General features: G+C 39.9%; 2 protein-coding genes and 1 pseudogene across 2 annotated transcripts; all 3 read left to right on the plus strand.

Annotated features, from left to right (window-relative positions):
- The first annotated feature begins 4,192 nt into the window (after positions 1-4,192).
- On the plus strand, positions 4,193-6,585 carry LOC148718903 (uncharacterized). Its single transcript, XM_088740035.1, has 3 exons — positions 4,193-4,370; positions 4,663-5,370; positions 6,452-6,585. The coding sequence occupies exons 1-3, from the start codon at positions 4,193-4,195 to the stop codon at positions 6,583-6,585; spliced, it is 1,020 nt and encodes a 339-aa protein (XP_088596161.1).
- Positions 6,586-6,648: 63 nt separating this feature from the next.
- LOC148718904 (uncharacterized) lies at positions 6,649-7,576 on the plus strand. Its single transcript, XM_088740036.1, has 2 exons — positions 6,649-6,827; positions 7,084-7,576. Exons 1-2 carry the CDS (start codon positions 6,649-6,651, stop codon positions 7,574-7,576), a joined length of 672 nt encoding a protein of 223 aa, XP_088596162.1.
- A 1,801-nt stretch (positions 7,577-9,377) lies between these two features.
- LOC148718905 (uncharacterized) lies at positions 9,378-10,239 on the plus strand (annotated as a pseudogene).
- Positions 10,240-18,374: the final 8,135 nt, after the last annotated feature.

The raw sequence follows: 18,374 nt of genomic DNA on the forward strand, positions 1-18,374 counted from the left end.
CAGGACCTCCATTTATTCGTCCCTATCCGAGAAGACTATAATATCTAATCATTTCTTGATGTTATAGAAAGGTAGCAAATTCTTCTCAATTATTTGAAGACCCTGAGTGTCACTACTTTCGTGTTCATCTGTATCCACTGGACTTTTTCTACTACATGAATTGTATAATTGTATAATTGACGAAGTTTTTCATTCGGTCGAAAACCACAAAAATAGATTTGGTTGGGCGCGAAAAAAGGTAAAATAGGACAAACTGACACAGCAGTTGGGATGGGTAAATTAGGAGAAGACTGGCATTGTTTGCGAACGAGTATGTCTCCTTTCATACTTAGATGTAGAGCAGCACGGTGAGCAAAAAATCAACTGAAACGAATTACATGAATCTCAAGCCGGAGTAACTCTTCCACTTGTTTTCAATTTTTTGCTATTTTGCCTTCATGCCAATCTGCATGTATTGCTAAGATCAACTTTATAAGGATATTTATAAACTTTATCTTTGATAAAAACTCAGGATTTTCTTTATTTGTTAGTCTTATTAACCACATGTTTCCTTTCCAAATGAATTTTTCTTTGGTGTTGGCTTTTAAAAACCTCAGTCGAAATGCGGTCCAGTTGAAAGATATTATAATTATGATAATTGACGCGCAGCCAGTCGATCAGAAGGGAAGATTAGTTTTGTCAATGTTTTAGATGTTCCGGGAAGTCAATGGGACATGTCATTTCAATAGCGCAAATGCTTTTCAATTAGTATATTTATTGAAAGTTTAAAGTAATGACTTCCAGCCATTGAACATTATCGAAAGATTGCCTTTTAAATCCCCCAAACCAGCAGACTTTATGGTGTGTTAGCCCACACAAAATTTAGTTGTTTTTACCAAATCTAGGGGAAAAACGATACTTAAAAAAAAATATGAATGCACATTTAAAGTAACAATACAAGTGTTCTCGTGTAACTCCAACCAGTACTTGGCAAAAGGTCTTAGACCGACCAAGGTAACCCATCTTAGCTCCAGACCACAATCTACTATGAAGGCCGAACGAGACAAACTGATCATATAAGAGCGTGTTTCATCCTTCCAACGAAACTGGCACTTAAATACTTATTTTTGTGGGTATTTTTTAAGGAATATTATTGTATGTACATTGCCATCGCCAGTCTAACTCTAACTTAAGCAATCATTTTTTGTTGTGGAGTTGTCGTTAAGCCTCTCCGTCTTTAATTTCGTGGTTCCTTATTTCTTAATATTAACAATCAGTGCGCGTTCACGGGGATATGAAGCAGGAAGGAAGCGTAAGAGTTGCTCAAGGCGTAGCTCGAGTTTTTGGGTTATTTTGTTTGTTATATGAGCGGAAAGGTCGTTTTTATTAATGAATGAAAAAATAGGATCCGCGAAAACCCGTGGGTGGGGGATAAGGCTAAGGATCAAAAAATCCGTTAAACCATTACAAAAAAACACACTAGGCGTATCTTTCAAATCACACAATTCTCATTTATTGCCTTTTCCCTACTGACAGATGAAATATCTTCAGGTACACGACAAAAATCGGTCTGGGGCAATAGCGAAAATCAGATCTGAATTGGTAGAGCGCTGCACTAGTATCGCAGAGGTCAGTGGTTCGAATCCCGTACAGGCCTGATTTTTTTCAGTTCTGATTTTCGCTATTGCTTAAATAGCGCTATCTACTGCGAGGATCGTTCACCATATGTATCTAATACCGCAGTTCAAAATATATGAACTTCATATATTTCATTGTATCTGACTTATTACTTTCGCAGGTTTATTACGAATCAACTTAACAGCCTGCTCCCAGTTGGCTTGTTAGCTCAATTGGCAGAGCGCTGCACTAGTATCGCAGAGGTCAGTGGTTCGAATCCCGTACAGGCCTGATTTTTTTCAGGTCTGATTTTCGCTATTGCTTAAATAGCACTATCCACTGCGAGGATCGTTCACCATATGTATTAATTTGGTGTCGTAGAAAATTGCAAAAAAATTGCATAAAAACCTTTAAAACATCGGCTGAATTTTGGGGGTGCACGTGGAAAGAGCACAGAACACAAACATGGTAGATATTGCTGAGCAGCGCTACGCGAAGGAACGGTAAAAGACCACTTATTATATGGGTGAGATCAAGGAAAAGCTGGGTACGGGTGCGAAAGAGGATTTGCAGTTGGCCTACGACAAGATTTGCGAAGTAAGCAAGACAATGGAAACGGCAGCGAACGAAGTGAAAGACGCCACGTTGGAAGACGAGAAGACCTTTGAACAGGTGAGAGCCTGGTCGGAAGCCAGTAAGGACGATTTAATCCCTATTCGTGAATTAAGAAGTAGCTTGAAACAAGAGTTAGTGGAATTGGAAAAACAAGAGACATACAAACGCGAGGAAGATTGGTTGAAAAAGAAACTTGAGCTGGAAATTATGTTAGAGGAAAAACGAGCCGAACATGAAAATTCCAAGCCTCAGGCCGTTAAATTACAGGAATACACCATCCCACCTTTCAGAGGGGACTGTAAGAATTGGTTCAGATTTTGGAATCAGCTCGTCGTGGAAGTCGATAGTTCGAAGATTTCGGAGATTAGTAAATTTAACTATTTGTTAGAGTTGGTGCAGGGGGAACCCAAGAATTGCATACTTGGCCTACCACACACTATAGAGGGATATCTTGAAGCAAAGAAGACTTTCGAGATGACCTTTGGAAAGGACGTTAAGGTACACAAGGCTTTAATTAAGGATTTGGAGTCTTTGCCAAACATCACAAGTGTCAGCAGAATCAACGACATTCATGACTTTTATGGCCAGCTGTCTAGAACCGTAAGAACACTTGCCACCATGAAGAAACTACAGGGTGCACAAAGCTATGTTTACAACATTATGGATAAATTGGGGCCTGTAAGAGAGGCAATGGTGCAAAAGGATGACAAATGGGAGGAATGGGGGTTGGAGGAGCTGGTGGAAAATCTGCGGAAATACACAGACAGAAATCCCCTATCAGAGTCACTCACCCCTTCCAATGAAGTCAAGAAACCACTGACAAATCAAGGAAGTCACTAGAGGAGGGGAGATAAATTGCTTATGTCTGGTTCTAATTCTCGGCAGCCTCGACAACAACAAATGCCCACTTGTGTCTACTGCAGTTCACATAGTCATCGCAGTTTGGAGTGTACAAAGGTTCTAGAGGTAGCCTGCAGAAGAGAGTTTCTGAAGAGCAACAGGCTGTGCTTTAAATGCGCAAGGTTCGGGCATGCAGCAGCCTAGTGCAGATTTAGAGTATGCAGAAAGTGCAACGGCAGACATCACACATCCATCTGTGATCGACTCAATACAACGCTTCCTAGCAACACTGCCTTTACCTCACTGGGCCTCAATGACAGGTTCTATAGTGTAAATGACTGCCAAACAACACTGCATTCAACTGTGATAGCCAAAGTTAATGGAGTACGGGCACCGATCATGCTTGACAGTGAGGCTAGTAGCTCTTACATTAATGCGAACTTACTGACTGAATTGAACATCAAGCCATACAGAATTGAGAGGAAAATCATCGAACAAATGTATGGAACAGTAGACAAACAAGTGGAGATTTATAAAGTTCATTGAAATCAGATGCCAATGATGACTTTGAAATGGAGTTGCCATGTATCAACGCGGAGAAGCCTGTTTTGACCTACCTTCCAAATCCAAGAATCCCAGAGTTGAAACTGAAGAATAGTCGCATCAGGAGGCTAGTTTTCAGCGAGGAAGCAGCAACGGCAGAGAAATTGCCCGTACATCCTAGGAGCTGCTGACATTCAAAGGATAAAATCGACTGAGCCTGCAGTTCTCGGATCAAACCCAGACATCGACCCTGGGGCCGAGTTCACTATGTTAGGTTGGGTGATCGCTGGAAGATCTATCTTGCCAAACACTGGAGAAGAGAAAGGTTTCTTCTTAAATTCTAGTCAAGATGAATTTGTGCAAATGTGTTCTCAGGAAGTACTTGGATTAACAGATGTGGTAAACGCACAGGAACCATTCCATGCAGAGTTTGTGGACCAATTTGCAGCGATTAGAAGATGGAACCTATTCAACAAGGTTGCCATGGAAACCAGACCATGCTCATTTACCCACAAACAAGGAACTTTCTATGGGAAGGCTGAGAAGCACAACAAGAAAACTGGAGAGAATGCAGAGGCTCGATGAGTACCACGAAGTAATGGAACAACAGTTAGAGCAAGGGATCTTGGAACTAGTACCAGAAGTTCCCACGGGGGAGGTCATTCATTACATTCCCCACCAACCTGTCATTCGTGACCAGGCACAATCTACTAAAAGGAGGATAGTGTATGATTGCTCAGCAAAGCCAGACTCTCAAGCGCCATCACTGAATGACTGTTTGGAAGTTGGACCCCCCTTCAGCCCATGATCTTTGACATCCTTCTAGGGAACCGTCTTAACTTTCTGTGTATCACAGGTGACAAACAGAAGGCCTTTCTCCAAATTAAAGTGGATCTAAGGACAGAGATGCGCTACTTCTCCTATGGTACGAGAATCTTAACTCAACAACTGTTCTGCAGTATCGCTTTACGAGAGTAGTATTTGGATCAGGGCCGAGCCCATACATTCTGGGGGCTACACTTCAGAAGCATGTAAGCCAGTATCTGTAGAAGTATCCTACTACTACAGATGAGTTGTTGAAGAACACGTACGTAGACGTCATTCAATCAGGTGGCGGACAGAAGGAAGAATTGTTGAAGTTTAAGGGAGAAGCAATCAAGATAGTGAAGGAGGGCGGCTTTCAGCTCCACAAGTGGCACAGAAACGTCCCAGAGGTAGAGGCACCACTTAATGACAGTGGCGATACATTAGCATCTACAGTGAGTCCTTCTTATGCAAAGATACTTGGGGTATCGTGGAAAAAGACTGAAGACAGGCTCGAGATCGGTTTCAGGAAACCGTTGAAGGAAGTCGATGACAGCAAATGGGCGAAGAGGAAGATGCTGTCTGCCATCAATGGTATCTTTGACTTGTTGGCGATTTCAGCCCCAGTTATCATCACAGGAAAGGTCCTGTATAGCCAAGCGTGCTTGCGGAAACTGAGGTGGCTTGAGGAACTGCCCGATGACCTCCAGAGACCTTGGAAGAAGTGGTTGAAGGGAATGGCAGAACGCCCCTGGATAAGCATTCCACGCAGTGTCGTAAACAATTGTGTAACAAAAATTGTTCTACATGGTTTTGCAGATGCAAGCAAGGTGGCCGTCTCAGTTGCTGTGTACACACTAGCCTTCCACACCACCTCAGCAGTTCAACAGAACCTGCTTGTAGCAAAGTCGAGGATAGCACCAAGAGGCTTGTCAATTCCACTGTTGGAACTCATCGCAGCACACACGTTGAGTAGGCTAGTAAACCATGTAAAGGAAGTCTTGAGAGATCAAGACTTCGTCGACTTCTTCGTTTATGTAGTGATGACTCTGATTTTCACCACAAATCAGAGTCAATGTGCCAGTTCTTCGACAAACGTGGTTACCCTGTTTCCGTCGTTCAAGCGGGTTACCACCGCGCTCAACTTATTGATCGACATTCAGCACTACAAACGTCGGATAAGGAAGATTCCGACCGCATTCCATTCACTCTCACGTATCACCCTCACAACCACTCAGTTAAATCCATCATTCTTAAAAAATTTAAATTACTTCAAAACGATCCAGAGACAAGCACTATCTTTTCGCAGCCTCCGCTCATTTCATTCAAACGCGACAAAAGTTCTTTTCAGACTAATGAGCAACCAGGCACTTTTAAATGCGCTCGTGCACGATGCAAAACGTGTCCTTTCATTCACAACACTGATAAAATATCGGGACCTAAACGATCCATTAAGATCACCGATCACTTCACGTGCACCTCCGCCAATGTAATCTGTTGCATAACTTGCACTTATTGCAAAAAGATATACATCGGCGAAACAGGCAGAAGACTAGGTGACCGATTCCGAGAACACCTTCGAGACGTGGAAAGGAATGACAAGGACGCATCGAAACCAGTCGCTAGACATTTTAATTTACCTAATCATTCTAAGCAACATATGGCAATCTGCGGTCTTTCCTTGCACTTAGGTGGCACGGAAAGCCGTAAAAATCTTGAACAAAAGCTCGTCTTTTAAACCGGCAGTCTAAATCCCACAGGGATCAACGAACGCTTTTCATTCCACTAATTTATTCATGTTTTTCTCGTTGCCATGCTCCCACCAATAACGTAGCTCCAATTTCTGCCTTTAAAAGCACACACAACCCACAATTCCTCTATTCGCTCCGACGAAGGGCTAACGCTCGAAACGTCAGCTTTTGTAATCATTAAAGTGGCCAATTTACCATTTCAACTTTGTTGATATATCCAAATTATTTCGTTACTCCCACCGACGCAGCCCCAAACAGTTTCTTTTGAAACTATCAGCCTTTATTCATTTGTATCTTGAGAGATCAGCCAATTGATGACTATCACTGCTGGGTTGACAGCACCACAGTTCTGTACTGGATTAAGGGTCAGGGGACCTGGTCTCAGTTCGTGCGGAACAGAACCAAAGCCATTCAAGAGAAAGGGTATATACAGTAGCATCATGTACCGACTGACGACAACCCCAGCGACCAAGGGAGCAGAGGAGTTGAGCCCAGAAAGATGGGTAACCTGTGGTTCGAAGGACCAGAGTGGCTAAGTAGCCCAGACAAGTGGTCGCAACAACCTGAAGTAGCAGGAACCTCTGAGACTGCAAGAGAGACCGTAAAGCCAAAGTTAGAGAAACAACTGTTTGCAAAGGAAGAAGAACAGAATGAGACAACAGATCCACTTCTCCACAAGTATGCATGATATTGGAAGCTCCTGAGAGTAACTGCATTCGTGAAACGGTTTATTGACAACTGTAGAAAGTCTGAGTAGCAGAGAGGACCATTAACGATGAAGGAATTCGAGGCTGCAGAGAAGTTTTGGATCACTCGGCTACAAACGTCCCAATCATTAAAAATCAGATGTGGGTTTGAGGAAGGATGAAGGAGGGAACTTCAGATGTGCAGGCAGAGTTCAACACTACAACTCAGTGTTTCTACCCCGCCATAGCAAGTTGGCAACTTTGATCGTTCGACATGTCCATGAGCAGACCTTGCATGGGGGAGTCTCCGCAACCTTGTGCTGCATGCGAGAGAACTTTTGGACGCCGAAACTGCGATCGCTGACAAAGAAAGTTATTCACAACTGTACAATTTGCCGACGTTACCGTAAGAAGCCACTGACCACCTCATACACTTCAGACTCTCTGTTACCAGTCTTCAGAACTGAACTGTCAGATCCTTTCGCTGTCACAGGAGTAGACTTCGCCGGACCAATGTACTATAAGATTAAGGAGTCCACAACTGCGAAGGCTTACGTCGCTCTATTTACCTGTGCCACCACTCGAGCAGTGCACCTAAAGCTTTGCCGTGATCTCACTGCCACTGAGTTTCAAAGAGCCCTGAAGGAGTTTGTTGCCAGAAGACCATGCCCTCAGACCATGGCAAGTGACAACGGGAAAACATTTTTGACCACCGGGAGATGGCTCCACTGGGAACATTGATAAGACACCAAACATAGGAGCGGTAGTGTTGCTGAAAGGCGATACGAAGGACAAGGCCCTGTGGAAGCTGGGACGAGTAGTAAGCAAAATTTCCGGCAAGGATGGGATAGTGCGTGGTTTGAAGCTGAAGCAAGGGAACGGTTATGTGGTGGAGCGACCTTTACAACTCGTGTGTGACCTAGAGGTCGGGGGAGAAGATCCGCACTGGAAACCGAACCCGCAAGCAGAACCATTCGTTCCAAGAGTGCAACCAGAGTGTCCAAACAGATTGCTAGGGATTGCATTAGGAACATTACTCAACAAGACGACATTTAAGCTGTTAGACACTTAAATGGGGGGAGGGTGTTCAGAATGTTTTGTTTGCATTGCGTGACGGCTCATGACGACTGTGAGTTGGCGGCCTCGCCTTATTTAGATTAGTTTACCATGTGCAGAACGTTTCGGTGACGTTCTATTTAATTTGGTGTCACAGAAAACGTTTTCCACATTTGTACCCCTTCTAATTACTTATAGTTTTTTCCCCAATTTATCTGTTTTATAGTCTAAACAACTTAAAAAGTATATTTTGGCTTCAAAAAAGAAATTTCAAGCAGTAAGGACGACAACGTATAACCTTGTCAATTAAACAATTCTGAATTACTGTAATTCATGCGCGAGAAAAAGTGAGATATGAACACCAGAACTCCTTGAGTGGAACTAGTCGACCAAAGCCTCCTAAAAGCGGCTTAGATTTGAAAAATTGATCCTTATGGCTTTACTTGATCTTCATTCTGTATCCAACATAACATAATCAAACGTCTCCGAGATTTATAAAACATACAGCGAGAAAAGATCAACGAGATCTTCGTTGGTATTTTAGCAGTTGTCACCTCCATAAACAATTTGTGTTCACAAAGGAATGATGAAAGACTGATGTTTTGTTTCCAAACAGAGTGTCTACTTCTAGAGGAGCATTTGCACAATCGAATTAATAGATTCATATGATTTCATCGAACAAACACTTAAAATAATGGAGATTAGTAGATTTCATCGTCATACTCGCGTGAGCTTCCTTTCTGATGGAGTGGTTGTCGGTCAATATTACAATGATAATAGCTTTTAACTGGAGCTTATTTGTTTACAGAAAAAAGAGTTGATCAATTTACCACATGTAGTTTCATAATAGCCATTCACTTCAAAAATTGATTTTTGGGATCAATGCCTACTTGAAGGAATCTTGATAGCAAATCATTTGGAAAGAAAACTTGGCAGATGAAAGTTCAATTTATTGACAGAAACACGCAAGACTAAGAGAACAGTTTACCCTTAGCCTTTTAAAATTGACTTTTTCGGTATGCCTTTATAGTCTGAATGGCAACAAAAACGTTGATTTGTTATCCTAGAGATTCACGCTAATGATCTCAGCTGATACTTACCTCATCTTGGTGACCTAAATTTGCCCAAATATGAAAGACATTTGTTTAACAATCTTTTTTACAACCACATTTTCCCATTCTGGTTTAGTTTTCCAACTTCTCTTTTCTATATATTCTAATCAAAGTTAAACTTTTTGTTTTCTCGAAAAAGAAAACCAAAACAATAAACAGCCTCGTCAATTAAACATTGATTATTAACGGTACTGTAATCCACGCGCGAGAAAAGCCAAGTGGAAACACACACATTTAAGTCCAGTGCGCCGATTAAAGCCTCTTAAAAACCAGTAAAACCTAAAATATTCATCCGTAAGACTCTCTTGATCTTCATCCGGTATCTAACTCGAAATGTCAAGCCTCTCCAGGGTTAATTTTCAAAAGCTACAACGATGACTATTACAGAACGCGACACAACATATGTCCCACTGGAGGTAAGATACATGATCGCTATCATCATGAACAGCATCATTTGTTCCTTCACAGCTCCTCAACGTGTTGGTGATAAAGGCTGTTATGAAGAGACCTCGACTCCGAACCAACAGCAACATCTTGCTCGCCTCTTTAGCTGCGACGGACGCATTAACTGGTCTTATTGGCCAACCATCGTGTATCGTGTGGAGAGTGTTCGAAATGTTTGATATCAGAAGCAGCGAAACGGTCAAAAATGTCCATTACATCTCTGTTACTGTATTGGTTTTGGCTTCATGGCTTTATTTTATGTTGGTTACTTTAGAGAGACTCATAGCGATCAAATTTACGATGCACTATCGGCGATAGCAGTGTTCGTCGTTTGGATCATTGCCTTCCTATGCGTGGTTTTCATCGTGTTGAAAATGTACGTGATAATACTTCCTATGACATGCCTTGTAATTATTTCATGTATAGTTTTCGTTGCCTTTGCTTATGTGATTTTGTATTATGAAACTCGTCGACACAAAAAGAAGATGAAAACACAGCAATTTCCCCAAGAAGAAGGAGAAAGATTTACCAAAGAAAACAAAGGCCTTAAGACAACTGTATTTGTAGTTGGTGCTGTTGTTGTCTGCCTTCTCCCACTTGGTTTCTGTCTGTTCGTTTTCATTACAGGCCTTTGTGATACCTGTCCCATCAACGAAGCATTGGTGCAAACATTTAAACTCGCTTTTTAATCCACTGATTTACTGTTGGAGACATATTGAAATAACGACGTTTGTATTCAGAAAGAGAACCATTGTGGTGCATCCAGCCGGCATCGATCTGGTGAAAGAGTGAAAAATGGCGAAAAGAAAGAAAACCTTAATGATTATTTATGTACACCTTTCTGACGGATCTCCTTCCAATCAATAAACGAAACTTCTCAGTAACTATAAGTGTATGTCTTCGGACAATGCAATTTTGGTCTGGAAAGTTTGAGTTTCTGCATACCAAATCTGACTCTCTTAAAACTTTAATGTAGAAAATCAAATCTGCACTCCAGGATTGGAATTCTTTTAACTTACTCTTTGCAGTTCTGGCTATGCTTTATTTTAAATCGCATTAAAGGATATTTTTAGAGTGGTTTATTTGCATTAATAACATAGCAGTTTTCAGGTAATTCAGTGCGCAAGAGAGTTAATTCAGTGCAGAAGAGGGTTAATTCAGCGCAAAGAAAGTAACAAACCAGGCATTCTGATTTGTCAATAATCAAAGAAACTCACAGAATTACCAAACTTACTCAACAATTCCTTAAACTGTTTGGCCGGACTTTGAACTTTTTTGCACCTTAAAGATGTGAAAATTTCATTTTATCTTATCATTTTGATCGTACGCGGTTGTTTTGACCGAACGCACAATGTCATTTGCGGGGTTTGAATAAATTATTTTTGCACGTGATACACGCGCTTTTCTTCTGCATAATTATGATAAGCTACTTCGTATTTTTTCATGTATATTATTAATACATAATCACATGATTTTTCTCGTGTAATTTGGAATAAGTAAGCACTTGTAAATTTTTTCAGAGACCACAAATTGCACTCGCCCAACGAGCTCATGCAATTTTGTTAGTCTTTGAATAGATTTTCTCGTGCTTATTTATTCCAAATTACACTCGAAATCATGTGATTATCTATAATAATAATATGATGAATATATGAAGTTCATATATTTTGAACTGCGGTTATAGAAATTTGCCTGCTTCTGATTGGCTGAAAACGAGTGCTTTCATATGTAACACGGGTGCAAAAGTTGTAGCACGAGTGCAAAGTTATAAAACGCGTGCAATTTACAAATGGGCGCAGATTCGTTCAAAAACAACAACCCGCTGGCCTGTTTAGCGCCAGTGACTGACGCATTAACGTATTGATCTCTTTGGCTAACCGTCGTATGATGATATTCCTGATAGTTGGTGTCAGTAGCCGTGAATCAGTTGAAAATTTCCACTTCAATATGTCTTTGTGTGGAAATACTTGATGCTTTCATTTGATTTTGATTACTTTCGAGAGGCTTATGGCGATCAACTTTATTATGTAACACTCTAACGTTATAACATATAACAATCTAAAGACAGCAGTGGTAGCAGTTTGGATCTAGTGTGTTAAAAAATGTATTTAGTACTACTTCGCTGTAGTTCGCTGTAGCTCGTTCGTACTACTTCGTTTGTAGTTTTGTCTAAATGAAGACCTAGAAAACGTCTTCAACTGGCTACAAGCGAACAAACTCACGTTGAACATGACTAAAACCGAATTCATGCTAATAGGGTCGAGGCAGAGACTGAATACTCTCACAGCTTCACTAACAATTAGAATGAACAATACTCAAGTGAGCCAGGTTACAGCTACAAAATCGCTTGGTGTAATAATAGACGATAAACTCGATTGGCATAGTCATATCGAAAAACTAACGAAAAAGATCGCCTCTGGTATCGGGGCCCTAAAGCGAATTAGGCACCTGATCCCAGCATCAACCTTACATCTCATCTACCAAGCTTTAGTAAAACCTCACTTTGATTACTGTGACATTGTTTGGGGTAGCTGTGGGAAAACGCTACGAGACAAACTGCAGAAATTGCAGAATAGAGCAGCCCGCGTGTTGACATTCTCTAACTATGATGCTGATGCAACTGAGCTATTCGAGTTTTTAGGGTGGAAAAATCTTGCACGCTAACAGGAAATCCATAAAGCCACCATGATGTCTAGATGTCTGCACGGGCTAGCTCCAAGGTATCTATATTCAAAGTTTACGTGGCGTGACTCTGCTTATGACCTCAGGGACTCTGAAAATAAGCTTAATGTTCCACTACCGCGCACTAATTATTACAGAAAAAGCTTTAGCTACAATGGCGCCACATTATGGAACAGTTTACCACGCGATATAAGGAACACAGAGTCTCTGGGGTTATTTAAACGTAAGATCAATGACATTCTTTAAGTCTAACGCACGGCATTCACGGAAAACAGCTTTAGCGTTATAGTATGTAGTTTTGATTTTAAATATCTTAGCGTATGTGATATGTATTTTTATAGGCTGATGAATTGATCATGTCTAAATAAAGATTACAATAAAATCATGAAACTCTTCTCCACCAATACAAGATTAAAGTACAACAACTGCTCCAAAGATTTACCCAACAGAACTAGGCGCTTAAGACAACAGTGTTTGTAGTTGGTTCTGTTGTTGTTTTCGCGCTTCCATTTGGTTTCTGTTAAATTGATTTTTTAGCTACAGGCCTTTATGATATCATCATCGAACCACTCTGGCGACAAGAAGAAATGAGAAAGCTCGTATTTAGTATAAGATGACGGGTCGTACATGCAGCCATCCAATAGAGAAAGCAAAATAAGATTGGACTAAAAGGCTTGACAATTATTTATGCACACTTTTCTTACGCATTTGACGTTCACCTGATAAACGAAACTCCTTTGCCATCGCTGTATGATAATTGTATTTTTCACTTTTAGGATTGATTCGTTTCCCGCTTGCAAAATCTGATTATAAATTTAACTGATGGAAAAATACTCGGCAATGGCGTACTTTTTCTTGAGTTTCAGTAGTTTACTGTTGAGTTTGCGTTGAAGTGCATGAGTCGGGTCACGTTTGAGTTTTTCGTACGTTTGTTTGTCGTTAACTAAAGCGTCCAATTTGTCGTGATAGTCAGTTTTGTCCATGACAACAATAGCTCGTCCTTTTTTCGGCTGGTAGAATAATAATGTTCTCGTAGTTTCTCAGTCGACTCAGTGCATGGCGTTCGTCTTTAGTCAAGTTGCTGTCATGAAATGACGCTGATTGTATAGTGGAGGCAATTCTGCTTCTGATGTTATCCTTGGTCGGCGCAGACAGCTCTCGTTGCCGAGACAGCGCCGCCTCAACACTAGATACAATAGCCTCGGTCGGTAAACGTTTCGGTGTTGTGAGCGTTTCAGCCCGTATGAGAGTATACAAGTTTCAGTCTTGTCTGAGGGGAGGAGATGTTACTTACCCAGTTGTCGTCTGGTTTACTTCGCCTCTGTTCTTTGTCGCGTAGCAGTCGTCGTGTCGTATCAGTTTCTGTTGATATCCAGTACGGGCACGTTCAGTCATCTTGTTGGCTGGTTGATTGGTAATTGTCGTAACAGTGTCGAATAAGTTAGTTGGTATCAGTTGTTTCAGTTTGTCACGTAGTTGTTGTAGTTTTTGTTTTTGGAGCATTTGAGTCTTCTGTGACAATCATTTATCCGCGCTTTGACTAGTCGTCTGCAGGTGGCTTTGAAAATCTGGAAGGCCTCCTATGTGTTCAATGGGGACTTAAGTTTAGGCCCGGCCGGAACAAGGCCGTGATCTTTACAGCGGTGATTAAACCAGAGTTGTTGTCGTATTCGTCTGGGAGTGCACTCAGAAATTTCAACTAAAAAGCGCAGCCCATACTTGGCGATCAGATTTCAGAGTCGATATGCACATCCGTCGGGTTTACCAAATAACCGCGTACTAAAAAGCACAATAAAAATGACCTAGGTATATTTGAGACATGTGCTTTATTCGAATAAACACCAAATATCACATCTAGAGGCGAAAAAATACAGAGGTCCTTTGGTGTCTGTAATCGGCGACAAAAGTTTACAATGCTTGAAATGTTGTATAATTTACTTCACGGCCAAAAAATTGCAAAGCGTTGTGATGAAAATTCTGAAAGTTGTCAGATTTAAAACCGAATCTTCTTTTGCATAGTACTTCAAGGCATATATACATTTAATAGAGAATATCACATGGGCGTGAGTAGATTTGGAATATCACTTCGAGTGTTCAACTTGATAACTCATCAGTGAGCACAGCGAACTTGTGAGTTATCAAGTTATCGAATTATTTCCTCTATCAAATAAACAAAAGAGGCCTTTTCTTTTATTAATGAATGAAAAATAAGATCCAAAATCTGCGAAAAAAAGTCATAGTGCGTCGGCGATGAGGCTTTAAAAGAAAAATCATTAGAAAAACACACAATGGGTATAGCTTTAGTTTCAAATCACAAAATACTCTGTTCTTGTCCTTTCTCTACTGGCAGAGGAACTCTTTCAGGTCACTACGGTCTATGGCAATTCTCCCAGTCGTCGATTTTCGTTTACAGCCGTATTTTTCCTTTTTCGCTTCTGGGAAATTTTGAACGTAAATGTATGAAAGTAAAAGGAATTCGGAGAATATTGAAGGCTTTGCCGTTTATAACCCTTCCAATTAGTTTTTTCCCCAATTTATCTGTTTTTTTCGTCTAAAAAACATTTATTGAAAAAAAAACAAAGCAACAAGGACAACAACGTACAACCCATGCGTGAGAAAAAGTGTAGTAGGGACACATGAACACTTGAGTAAAATTAGTCGATCAAAGCCTCCTAAAAAGTGGCTCAGATTTGAAAAACTGATTCATCTGGTTTTACTTGATCTTCATTCTGTATCCAGCACAACATAATCAAACTTCTCCGAGATTAATAAATCACTCAGTAAAAAAGGATCAACGTGATATTCCTTGGCATTTAATCGATTGTCACCTCCAAAAACAATTTTGCTGAAAAGGGACAGATGAAAGACTGAGTGATTACTACACGATGAGCATTCGCACAATCGAATTAATAGATTCATATGATTTCATCGAACAAACACTCAAGATAATGGAGATTAGTAAATTTCGTCGTCATACTCGCGTAAGCGTCCTTTCTTATGAAGTGATTGTCGGCCAATATTACAATGTTAATAGCTTTTAACTGGAGCTTACTTTTTTGCAGAAAAAAGAGTTCATTTACCACTGCATGTAGTTACATAGTAGCTATTCACTTGAAAAATTGATTTTTGGGATCAATGCCTACTTGAAGGAACCTTGATAGCTAATCATTTGGAAAGAAAACTTGGCAGATGAAAGTTGAAGTTATTGACAGAAACACGCAAGCATGACTAAGAGACTTGGCTTATCCTTAGCCTTTTAAAATTGACTTTTGCGGTATGCTTTTAAAAGTCTAAATGGCAACAAAAACGTTGATTTGTTATCCTAGAGATTCACGCCAATGATCTCAGCTGATACTTACCTCGTCTTGGTGGCCTAGATTTGCCTAAATATGGAAGACATTTGATTAACAATCTTTTTCACAACCACATTTTCCCATTCTTGTTTAGTTTTCCAATTCATCTTTTCTTTATATTCTAATCAATTTATATTTTTGGTATTCTTGAAAAAAACCATAAACAGCCTCATCAATTAAACATTGATTAATAACAGTAATGTAATCCAAACGCGAGAAAAAGCCAAGTGGAAACACACGCACATTAAAGTCTAATGCGTCGATTAAAGCCTCTTAAAAAGCAGTAAAACTTAAAATATTCATCCGTAAGACTCCTTTGGTCCTCACTCGGTATCCACCTCGAAATTTCAAGCCTTCCCAGGGTTAATTTGAAAAAGTTGCGACGATGACTATTACAAAAGGCGACACAGCATGGTATGTCCCACTGGAGGTAAGTTACATTATCGTTATCATCATCAACAGCATCACTTGTCCGTTCGCTGTTCTGCTCAACGTGCTGGTGTTAAAGGCTGTGATGAAGAGACCTCGACTCTGAACCAACAGCAACATCTTGTTGGCCTGTTTAGCGGTGACGGACGCATTAACTGGTCTTATTGGCCAACCATCGTATATCGTGTGAAGAGTGTTCCAAATATTTGATCTCCGAGGTAGTGAAACGATAGAAAATGTCCATTCATTTCTGTTACAGTATTGTTTACGGCTTCATTCCTTCATTTGATATTGGTTACTTTCAAGAGACTCATAGCGATCAAATTTACGATACACTACTTAAGATATTGTAACTGACAGTAGCATGAAGAGAGCAGTATTCGTCGTTTGGATCATTGCCTTCTTATTCGGGGTTTTCATCGTGTTGAAAATGTATCCGGTATTACTTCCTATGACATGCCTGGTAATTAATTCATGTATAGTTTTCGTTGACTTTGCTTATGTGATTTTGTATGGTGAAACTCGTCGACACAAAAGCAACTGCCCCAAGAAGAAGAGGAAAGATTTATGAGAGAGATCAAGGCCTTTAAGACAACTGTGTTTGTAGTTGGTGCTGTTGTTGTCTGCCTTCTCACACTTGGTTTCTGTCTGTTCGTTTTCATTACAGGCCTTTGCGATACCTGTCCCACCGACGAAGTATTGGTGCAAACTCGCTTATTAATCCACTGATTTACTGACGGAGACAAAAATAAATGAGGAAATTTGTATTTAGAAAAAGAACCCACGTCGTGTATCCAGCCGGTGTTCAGTGAAAGGGCAGGAAGACAGAAAACCTTTTTTTTGTATTGCATTGCACACAACTATTTACACAACTTTCATTACAATACTTAACTACTGCACTAATCATAACAAACAGGACTTACGGTATGACACAGCTAATTCACACTCACTCACGTGCGCACACTCACGAACAAGTTAACATAGCAAAGTCGCACCCGTTTGAGCCCGACATATTCTAAACTATTCAACTACCTCTAGTATTTATATTGTCCACTTCTTCCTCAACATTTCTAAATTATTATTTTTTGTACAGATATATTTTTCAGTCTCATACTTTAAATTGACTTTTAATTGAAAACCTTGTATACTTGGAAGTTCTTTATTCCTTGTACACGCCCATAGATAAATTATTCCTAGAAATAACAGATAGTTAAGTAAGGGAAGTTCTGGTGTTAAAAGACCGATTAATATATCCTTTAAATTAAGATGTATCTGCTGTTTTGTCAAAGATAAGTAATACAATTCAAAATCTTTCCAGAAAGAAATTGAATAAGAGAAACCATAAATGAAATGCTGCATTGTTTCTGATTCACGTTTGCAGAACTTGAGAACATAGATCATCTACAATATACCCCATTTTTGTGTAATTTTGAATTCGTGTAAAGTATAGAGTTCAATACTTTGAACTAGAAAGCCTTAACATATGGCTCAAAAGCAACTGAATTGGGATGAGAAAAGGCTTTTTTCAGTGCCTCGTCGGTTAAATTAAATTCCCACTTCAATTTTCTCGAGTTATTTGAAAAGTAAGCCTATTTACTGACAAAAAGAGAGTAATGGTCTTTCGATTTCTCTTTTGTTACATCAAAAAGGCTGCAGTCAATTTTGAAAGATGGATTTAGGACTGTAAAATCTGGATTACGATAAACATTCCTTAGATCCAGCGGTACAGAGTGGCGAAGACCGGTCCATTCTAGAAAATTCGTCTTCTCTAGGTGTTTTGCGATTACATCATAACAATCGATGTTGTTAAGATCGAAACGCAGGTCTCCCACTGTCTGAATTCCATGATTTAAGTACCTTTTATAAAATACTGGTTTTTCAGTTGTTTATTCTTATTTCCTGGTTATTCCAAATTCGGTAAAGCCAATTAGTTTCAACCACATTATCTTTCCGAATTTCAGACCACCATTTCAATAACTCCATGTAGAATTGAGAACTGATACTTCAGTCTTTGACGTTATAGTTGCAATTAAAAAGAAACAGACGGCCTGTTTCTTTTAAAAGATATTCTAAATAATTTTTCCATGCGCCAGAATTATCGCCAGAGGTTCTTTTCAGCTAGGCGAGACGGAGAGATCTAATCATACTTTCAATATCAACCATTTTGATGCCTCCTCCCTCATAATCATTCATCTTAGATTTTCTAGTTACTTTGTCTTTTCCTTTCCATAAAAATTTGTAAATCAAATGGTTTAATTCTTTAATTATAGTTTCAGGGGTAGGTAACAAGGATTCCACGTACACAACCATCGGTAGAAGCAAAGATTTAATTATAGTCATCTTTCCATAAAGGGATAGAAGACAGAAAACCTTGATAATTATTTATGTACACTTTTCGGACGGATCTCCTTCCAATCTATAATGAAATTTCTTAGTATTTACAAGTGTATGTCTTTCAGACAA

Source organism: Stylophora pistillata, chromosome 12 (assembly GCF_964205215.1).
Source record: "Stylophora pistillata chromosome 12, jaStyPist1.2, whole genome shotgun sequence".
NCBI lineage: Eukaryota > Metazoa > Cnidaria > Anthozoa > Scleractinia > Pocilloporidae > Stylophora > Stylophora pistillata.